We start from the raw sequence: 9,285 nt of genomic DNA on the forward strand, positions 1-9,285 counted from the left end.
GAGTTCACTCCCTGGTACCACCTTCCCCGCAAGAGCACAGGGGCTCAGCCTCCCCCTCCCCAACAGCAGCTGAGCACCTCAGAGCACAGGCCCTAGCTCAGCACAGCAGGAGTGGCCACCCGCAGTGCCAGCCAGACCTGCAGCTTGGCCTGCCCCTCACCTCCCACCTCCAGTTTTCTCTGGTGCTGGGCTTGTGTCTGCCATCAGCCACATGTGGCGGTCTGTCTGAGGCTCCGCATGCTCTCCAATGGCTGATGGCCTGACAGCCTGGGTCTGCACCAGGCTTTGGTGGAAATTAACACTATGGACCCAACCCCCTGTGCATGGGGGTGGGGGTGGAAGATGTAGAGACTGCAGGGAGGGGTGCTCAGTGGCGGAAGAAAGCCATGCAGCCCTGGGGCGGTTGGAGAGGCTTTATTTTTTTCATGAATAGGGCCTGAACCTGCTTTACCACTGAGCAGCATCCCCAGCTCTTTATTTTTTTGAGACAGTCTTGCTAAGTTGCTGAGGCTGGCTTAGAACTTGAGATCCTCCTGCTCAGCCTCCTGAGCCACTGGGATCACAGACAGGTGGGCATGTGTGGCTCAGAGGTGCTTCACTGAGGAGCAGGGTGCTGGCATCAGCCGCTATAACCTGCAGACAGAGGAGAGAGGCTGAGGGAAGATGGGAGGGTCCCACATCCTTGCCCACTCAATGCACCTTTGGCGACCCCCACGCCCACACTCTGAGTTTAGATGCTGGGCTGATCCTCTTTCAGGCCTGGCCAAGGGAGTCTGGGTTTGGCAAGGGCCCTGGGACTGGCAAATGCCCCAGGAAGAAAGGCCCCTTTGGGTTCAAGTAAATGAAAACTGTTTCCATCCCAGCCAGAACCCAACCTGTCCCCTCCCCCGGGAAAGGGAGCCACTCACTGGATCTCGCGGAACGCCCGCTTCTCCACCAGCTTCACTTTGTACTTGCGCTTGAACCTGGAGAAAGGATGGGGACGTTAGGGAAGATGAGGGACCAGCAACCTCACCACGCTCAGGGTCCCACCCCCTGCCCCAGCAGCTGAGCCCGTACTTGGCCCGCTCCCGAGGCTCGATCATGTTCCTCCTCTGGAAGCTCTTGAAGCGGTCACGCAGGATGTGGCCCTCGGGCTACAGGAAGAGAGGGAGCCTCAGCAGGAGGCAGACCTCCACGGCTCGAAGGCAGGGCCAGCCAAAGGCCAGGCACTGCACCTGGCCCCATGGTGGGTCTGGGTCAGCAGGAAGGGGCTGGAGGGGAAGCAGAAGAGGAAACACCAGTCCCAGGAAACAATGGGGCAAAGGCCGGGCCAGAGAGAAGGTGTCACTAAGGCAGCACCCCTGGCTGCAGCCCCAAGGCCAGGCCAGGCCAGGCCTCCTAGGGCTCCTGGCTTAAGGAGGGGCCAGGCAGGTTTGGAGCAGGGGAGGGACAGGGTCTGTCTTGAGCTTCAGGAAGACCCCACAGGACTGAAGAGGGTGAGGGGATCCAACAAGAACCAGGCTGGACCAAAAGACTGAGAGTCACTGGCCCCAGCCGTCACCTGCCCCTCTCAGAAGCCCGTGCCCTCAGCCCCCAGGCAACGGCCCAGCCGGCCCAGCCCAAGGGCAGCCAAGGTGTCGCCCATAGCCCCTGGGGGCACGGGGAGCAAGGATGGTGTCATCATTGGGCACGGGCTCCAGAGCACCATGCTGGCCGTGGGCAGGTACCTTCAGGGTCCTGAGCGAGCCGGACAGTTCATCGCTGAGCTGCACGTCAATGTCAGGAGCCTGGTACCTGGGAACGTGGGAATGCAAGGCACGTAGGGGTTATACTCCAGCACGCCCAGAAACCCCGGTCCAAAGCCTCCTGGGGCGATCGGGCCTCAGGGGACATAGTATGGAGGGATGGCAGTCTCCCAGGTGTTCCAGTGCCAGGGCGTCCCAACCTCCCAAAGCCGAGCCCGGGCCTCACTTGAGCCGCCCCAGCCTGCGGGGCTTGTCCGCCTCGGCCAGCCGCCGAATCCGCCGCTGCTCCCGTCGCCTTGCCAGCTCTGCCAGCCGCTGGGCCACCTGTGCCTTGATCCCACGCAGCCTGAAGAGCTCCTGGTGCCTGAGCCGGGCAGCCCGCAGTGCCACCTGCTGCACCCTCTGAGGGCGGGGGGAGAGGTCAGACTCACCACGTGCCCCACCAGGCCCTCCAAGCCCACGGCTCAGCCTCTCCTGCCGCCTCCATGCCCCTCAGTGTCCCTCACTAGTTGTGCTCCGGAATCACCTCCAACGCCCTCTCTGGCCCTCAATCCCCGCCATGAGCCCAGGCAGGGGCTGCACCCTGCTCGCTGCCCTGCTGCCCCTCCCCAGGGTGGCTGGAGGGTCCCAGCTGAGATAGTGCGTGAGGCCCCAGACAGCAGAACCTGCAGGCCCAGGGCAGAGGAGGGGAGACCAGGGCGGGAAGGCAGAGGAGTCCAGGAGGGCAGGGGCAGGGCTCACCAGCCTCCGCGCGGCCTTCTCCCGCCGCCGCTGCTGCTCTGTTTTCTTCTCCACGGAGGGCAGGCGGCCAGGTGCCTGCGAGGTCTCGGCGCCTCCGGCCTCCGGCTCCTCACCTGTGTCCTGCTCGGCCTCCCCGTCAGACTCCTCCAGCAGCCCCTCGCACAGCTCCCGGAAGGTGGACGCCTGGGGAGGGGGCCAGGTCAGGAGCTATGCAGGGGGCAGGGGGCAGGGTGGGGGCGGGGCGGGCTGCGCTCACCTGGGTGGCCACCTGCTCTGTGGCGGGCAGGGCCAGCCTGCGCTCCAGCTTTCCAGCCTCTTTCTCACGCTGCAGCTCCACTTCATGGGCCGCCAAGAGCAGGGCCTGGAGAGAGACATGAGGACCCAGGGCTCCTGCAAGTCCCAAGCCCTGCTCCAGCCCCGCCCCATGCTAAGGCCCCTGCCACTCCAGAGGGGCTCTAACCGACCCTCCCACCTGCCCTGTCCCTTCTGCAGCTGCTACACACTAGAATTTCACCAAAATAAAATGTCCACAATAAACAGGCTCCTAGGCCAGGAAGAGTGGGGATGCCTGAGTGTAGAGGAGGCGGGGACACAGTGGCAACAGCAAATGGGAGGTCAGCTTCTTGCAGGGGTGATGGATGCACGCTCCCCCCCACACACATGCATTTTCCCGGGGACGTCCTCTCCTCGTGGTTGGCGGAGAGGCTGCCTGACAACTGGACACCTCCCAGCACGGGTTCTGTACCTGGAGCAGTGACCTTGAGCTCTCTAGCACCCCATCCCTGAGAGGTGCCCCTCCAGGGAGCACGAAAGGGGCTTTGTCACCTGGGCTCACAATATCTGTGCTCCAACAAATGACTGTGAAGTGAACCTGAACTCGGGCAGATCTCCCCGCTGCCACGCTGCCCATCTTTGGATCTGAGGCCTTGGCATCTACGTCAAGGACTTCCCTCCTGAAAGGTGCTGGGTCCCCACCTCGGGCCTCGCACACACTGTTCCTGCGCCTGGAAAGGCTACTCCCCTCCTCAGCCTTCTCAGCACAGACACCCGCCTCCAGGCCGCCCCGGCTGGGCAAGGGCCACACTCCCAGCCCCAGCCACCCTGGTCAGAGGGCTCTCGGTCTCATCCAAGTCCCCAGTGCCACCCAGCACAGGGCTGGCACGGCAAAGTGACCAAGTAGCAGAGCTGGACCTAGAAAGGCCGGGCTGGGGCCTGTACCCACCTGGTGGTCCTCGAAGGTCGGGTTGTAGGAGGCTCCGGCAGGTGTCACCTCCACAGCAGGTGCCGGGGAGGGTTTGATGTGGAGACGAGGTGGCCGCTGAAGGAAGGTAAGGCCAAGGCAGGCTGAGGCCCAGGCTGAGGCCTGAAGGTGTCCCTCAAAATTCACATTGAAGCCTAACTGCCCATGTGATGACATGAGGTGGCAGGGCCTCCAGGTGGTGAGCGAGTCCCAGAGTGACTCCTCCTAGAGGGGCTTCACCAGCGTCCCCCCTTCACCTTCCGCCTCCCGGGGCGAAGACTAGGCTTCAAGATTCCCCACGAGGAAAAAAAAAAAAAAAAAAAAGATTCCCCACGAGGCAGAGACCAGCCTGCGCTGCTGCGCCCAGCAGGAAGCCGACACCTGTCACTTGAATGAAGCTGGACCACAAGATTTAGTTCCTGGCTCCTAATACTCAGCATCTCCTTCTCCAGTACAGACGGCCACAAAATAATAATGCCCAGCGTGCTGGCCACAGTGGCTCCACGTCACCTCTAAATTCCCCAATTGCCCCGTGAACTAAGCCCATCTGCTGTCTGCAGGTGAGAAAGGCACATCAGCCAGGAGCCTGGTCACCTGGATGGCAGGCACTGAGGCTGAGGCTGAGAGAGACTGCCGCCAGGAAGCAGAGAGCTCCTGCCACTCCCACCCAGCCCCCGCCCCCAGCCGCCTTCCCTTCCTCACCCTCACTCCCTTCTTCTTGGTCTGCTCCAGGAAGAAGGCATCCTGGCCCTCCAGCGGCTTGTCCAGAGGGTCTGCAAAGATAGCGAGCAGCTCTGGGGCTTCTGGCATTGGGGCCCCCAGGGCCTCCCTCCAACCCCTCCTCATTTCCAAAAAATGGCAGAGATTCACAAACACCAAGCCAGCCCACCACCAGATGGGCAATGACCCTAACCCCAGGCTGAGGCGCGAGACCCCACAACTGCGGCAAGGGGAGCACAGGGGAGAGGGAATCACTTCAGGGTGCTCAGCTCTGCTGGGGCAGCCCTTAGACACAGTGCTCCCATGCAGCACGCAAACCACACAACTGTCCATGTCAGTCCCAGCCCTGTTAGCAGGTGACACCGAGAACACTCACTGTCCGGGGCCCAGAGGTCATAGAAGGGCCGCTGGATGGTGTCCTCGGGCCCAGGCTTGGTCTTGGCCAGAGGAGGGTTGAGAAGCCGGGCCTGGGCCCTGCGCACGTCCCGGGGCAGCTCGCCCTGCTTCGCCAGCTTTTCCCATAGCTGCTCCTTCCGCCGGAGTTTCTTGGCATTGGGGACCTGGTGAGCGAGGATGCTACGGGGGGCAGGAAGCAGCAGAGGGCAGCAGGTTGGAGGGGCTCCTGCCACCCAGGCAGCCCCTGCCCGGCCCTCCCCAGGGGCACTTCACCTCCCGCCCTTCAGAGGCCTCTTCCCAGCCATGCTCCTGAGCTTGACCCAACAACGCAACAACCCTGCCCTGGACGTCCCCTGGCATCTCACACCTGCCAGGTTAAAACTCACCTCGGCATCACCTGTCCCCTCTGCAGTGCTGCCTGACCCGCCCCTAGCCAAGCTCCCAGACTCCCCCCCAGCCCTGTCCCCTAGCCAGGTCCAGACTGCTCCCCACGGCATGGCCCCAGCAACCTAGCCAGCCTCCTTCTCCAGTCCCCTCAAACCCAAGTCTGACCCTAACCAACTTCCCCAACACTCCACCCCCAGGAAGTCCCTCAAGACCAGTCTCTGGCAAAAGGAGAGAACTAAGTGTTGGTAGAACACTCACTCTTTGGGGGCGGGGATCTTGGATGTGTTCTCAAGGACAAGGTCCACCCGCAGGGGTTTCTGGAGGAGCGATTTCTTCTGGACCCGAGTCTTCTTCCTTTTCCGCTCTGGAGTGGAAGAAGAAGGAATGGAGGCCTCAGACTCCCCCACTGCCCAAGACCAGCCTCCCCAACCCCATTTCAGCTCCATAGGAGCCACAGGCCTGCAACCCACACTATCCCAGGGCACACCCAGAAGACCCCAGACTCCCAGGCAAGGGAAGAGCTGCCAAAGGTAGGGCCCAGAATGGCCAAGTCCTGACCCTCACTATACCCACATCCTGGGCCAGCATAGGCAGGTTGGGGACACAGGAGGAGTCACATCCACAGCCCCACATTGAGAGGCTCCAGGTGCAGCCAGAAAAGGGCCACAGAACTAAAGAGAGCAGTCAGGTGACACTGAGGTGTAGGGAGCACCCAAAGGCGTGCTCCTAAAGAAGACCCCTCATTTAAGCAGGTCACGTATTTTTTCATTTCCCTTTTTTAAAAAACTTATTTACTTGTTCTAACTTTTTATACATAGCAGCAGAATGCATTTCAATTCATTGTACACACAGAACACAATTTTTCATTTCTCCAGTTGTACACAACATGTACTTAGGATAGTGATGTCCATTTCATTCCACCATCTTTCCTACCAGGCCACATATAAAAGTTTGTTTTTCTACATAACTGATGTAATCCCTATTACTCATCAAAGCAATCCCTAATCCACTCTCAGTCCACTTGTTAGAGCAGGTCCCAACAACGATACTTGCTAACAAATTAAAGTAAGCATGTTACCTAATGTTTAAAATACATCTTTTTGTTCTTACAAAACCACATCTTACTAACTAAAACAGACCTCTTTTTCTTTTTCTTTTTTTGGTACCGGGGAACTGAACCCAGGGGTGCTTAACCACTGAGTCACACCTAGCCCCCCCCTATTTAATTAAAAAAAAAAATTCAAGACAGCATCTCAAGTTGCTTAAGGCTTCGTTAAATTGCCGAGTTTGGCTGTGAATTTGTGATTTTCCTGCCTCAGCCTCCCAAGTTGCTGGGATTACAGGCATGTGTCACTGGCTCCAGCTCAGATCTGATTTAAAGTAGGCAGCATGACTGACTTTTCTGCAGCTAACAGAAGACAACTTATCAAAGCAAACTCTACCTGGCTTACCTGTGCATTGAGAACAATGATAGCAAAGAGAGAAAGGAAAGGAAAGAAAAAAAAAGCTTTTTACAAAGCTGGGATGGAACCATCAGGATAGTGCTGGAACACTGGGCTACATCCTCAGCCTCCCCCACACTGTCTTCTTTTCACCCATCCAAAATGCTCTCGTTCAAGTTGAAATCTGAGCAGGCGTTTGCCTTCACACAGATCTTCTCAGAAGCTTGAGGCCACATAACAGTCAACGGTAATCCTGCTGCACAAAAGCCCACCTCACCTTTCTCCTTGGAGCCAGTGTCCACGAAGAACAGTTTTTCATCAGGAGCCTCTGACACTAAGCCACTGGGGGACAGAAATGCAGACCATCAGTCAAAGTTGTGAGGAAGAGAACAGCTTTAAAATCGCGGGGTTCAGCATCCTCATTCAAGCCTCCTCTTCCCCGCCCCTCCGTTTCCAGAGCCTGATATTTAAAATGCACCAAGCTAGGGTGGGTACGTGGGACCTACTTCTACTAAAAAGTTAATTGCTGCTCACTAAATTCGAATTTAATTGGGGGTCCTGTATTCTTACTTACGAAATTTGGTAACTTGCGCGCTGCCTGGGGCAGGTTCCCCAGCCCCCCGGAAGCCGCCCAAGCACACTCGGCCTCACACTGGGCCCAGCTCCCGGAAGTTCCGCCCCACGTACCCGGTCGTGCGCTCCTGTAGCCGCACGTCCTCCAGGAACTGATCAACTTCCAGCCCCAGCGGCTCCTGAGCGAGTCGCCGCCAGCCCCGCTTCTTATTTCTTGGGCCCCGCCGTCGCCGCCTCAGCGCCGGGTCCACCGACGTGGGTCGCAGGCCCAGGAAGCCAGAATCAGCATTGCTTTTGGAGCAGCGTCTGGCACCATCGCCATTGCTTCCTGCCGCCATCTTGTTAAAGGAAGTACTCAGTCGCGGATGCCCAGAAATCCGGTTCAGATCTTGCGCGCGCAGCTCTCCCGGCCTCTCCTATTATGCACTTCCTGTGACAGCCATCTTGGTAGGGGAGAGAAAGGGGCGTGGAGCCTGCCATCTTGGTACAGGATAAATGGCTCTTTTCTCCTCCAGTGTTTGCAATAAAATCTGCCGATTCCAGGTTGCGGGAAGGGGGTTATAGGTTCTTGGCTCTTGTCCTAAGCAAAACATCTTTCCCGACCGCCCAGGGTCTGATGATGATTGTTATTTTTGGGGTAATAGAGATGGAACCCGGGGAACTTAACAACTGAGCTACATCACCAGCTCTTTTTATTTTTTTAAATTTTGAGACACCATCTCACTGAGTTTCTTAAGGCTGGTTTTGAACTTGTGCCATCTTCCTGCCTCAGCCTCCAGAGCTGCTGGGAAGTGAGGATGGCCTTAGGCCTGAGCCTAAGCAACTCCATTTTAAAACCTGCAGTCTAATCAGGCACGCCTAATGGAGCCCTCCAGTATAGCCCTCAGGCACAAACAAGTCACTTCGCTCACCCTGATAAACTCAGAGTCTAGACTCTGGCTGGCTGTCCTCTGCTGATAAAAGGGAAAGGCGAAAAGATCAGGGTGGAGACCACCAGACTAGATGTTTTAACCCCAGGGTAAATGATGTCACTGAGAGACCTGGTGCCAACTGATAAGGATTGAAAGGGCTGTCCAAAACCCCAAAATTTGATATAAATATTGGGGCAAATGAGCAGACATTCAGCCAGCTGACAATGATGCCCTCATGCTGAGAGCTTGATGAGGACCTGGATTGACGTCCCGACACGTTTCCATTGCCTGATCCTCAACCAGCCATCAGCTTCACCGAAGAGAAGCCTGCTTTGGTTTCTGATCTGATCACCACAATCTGAGTGAGTGTGCATCTGCTGGACTTAGAGCCTAAGGCTTGAGACTTTAACTTAGCATTCGAAAGGAATGTCATGAGCCTGTCATGATTCAGTGTGTTTGTGGTGCTTAAAATTAATCTAGAATTGCTTGCTGTGAATTGATTATTTCTTGCAGTGGCTAGCATTAAGGATGGTCATTTTCTTGATTAAGAACCTATAGAGTGAAATTATATTGAGTGATTTGAGTGAATAAAGCATAGACTAGGGCAGAAGCACATGGACATTATTTCTCCCCCTGGACTGCATAAATTGCACCTGTTGCCCCTTGAGACAGCAGATTATAGGTGTGTGCCACCACGTCTGGCTGATTTCAGAACTGACAGTAGCAGATTTAGCACAAGACACAGTGCAATCTCAGGTTTTGGCCTCTCAATGTTCCAATCCTAGAATCTTGAAAATCAAATATTTTTAGGATTGTCAAGGCTGGAAACACAGAACATTCAAAGAGTGTTCAAAATATACACTATCCGGATCCCTAGTTAACATGTGTAAGGCCCTAGGTTCAATCCCAAGCCTTGCAAAAGAGGGATGGGGCGAGATCCCTAGAAGCACAGATTCAGGATCATTCATCATCCATAAAATGGGAACGATGATGATAGATTATTCTAAAGATTAAAAACATAAAGCAAGGGCTGGGGATATAGCTCACTTGGTAGAGTGCTTGCCTTGCATGCATAAGGCCCTGGTTCAATCCCCAGCACCACAAAAAAAAAAAAAAAAGTAAAGCATTGAAGACTGTGCCTGATATCT

The 9,285-nt window shown here is 56.4% G+C and overlaps 1 protein-coding gene and 1 non-coding gene across 3 annotated transcripts; both read right to left on the reverse strand.

The window, feature by feature from the left end:
• Positions 1 to 398: 398 nt before the first annotated feature.
• On the reverse strand, positions 399 to 7,589 carry Nop53 (NOP53 ribosome biogenesis factor). Of its 2 annotated transcripts, XM_005336585.5 has the most exons (13): positions 7,341 to 7,589; positions 6,931 to 6,995; positions 5,470 to 5,575; positions 4,805 to 5,004; positions 4,411 to 4,481; positions 3,691 to 3,786; positions 2,725 to 2,829; positions 2,469 to 2,651; positions 1,954 to 2,129; positions 1,710 to 1,776; positions 1,060 to 1,136; positions 909 to 965; positions 399 to 633 (listed from the first exon to the last, which is right to left on the reverse strand). In XM_005336585.5, exons 1-13 carry the CDS (start codon positions 7,562 to 7,564, stop codon positions 627 to 629), a joined length of 1,434 nt encoding a protein of 477 aa, XP_005336642.2. In that variant the 5' UTR covers positions 7,565 to 7,589; the 3' UTR covers positions 399 to 626. The 2 variants fall into 2 exon arrangements, with proteins under 2 accessions (XP_005336642.2, XP_005336643.2); XM_005336586.5 differs by lacking the exon at positions 399 to 633 and having other exon boundaries at positions 905 to 965.
• Positions 1,564 to 1,672, reverse strand: LOC120888200 (small nucleolar RNA SNORD23). Its single transcript, XR_005731698.1, has one exon. It is a non-coding gene; the product is annotated as a small nucleolar RNA SNORD23 (small nucleolar RNA).
• Positions 7,590 to 9,285: the final 1,696 nt, after the last annotated feature.

This window comes from Ictidomys tridecemlineatus, chromosome 15 (genome assembly GCF_052094955.1).
Source record: "Ictidomys tridecemlineatus isolate mIctTri1 chromosome 15, mIctTri1.hap1, whole genome shotgun sequence".
Classification (NCBI taxonomy): Eukaryota; Metazoa; Chordata; class Mammalia; order Rodentia; family Sciuridae; genus Ictidomys; species Ictidomys tridecemlineatus.

Bases quoted from the DNA above. Each gene is read 5' to 3' on its own strand.
- Nop53 (XM_005336585.5), bottom strand. From the start codon at position 7,564: ATGGCGGCAGGAAGCAATGGCGATGGTGCCAGACGCTGCTCCAAAAGC. The intron at 6,996-7,340 runs GTACGTGGGGCG...TCTGTCCCCCAG, and splicing joins CTACAGGAGCGCACGACCGG to TGGCTTAGTGTCAGAGGCTC. The intron at 5,576-6,930 runs GTGAGGTGGGCT...CTTCCACTCCAG, and splicing joins CACTGGCTCCAAGGAGAAAG to AGCGGAAAAGGAAGAAGACT.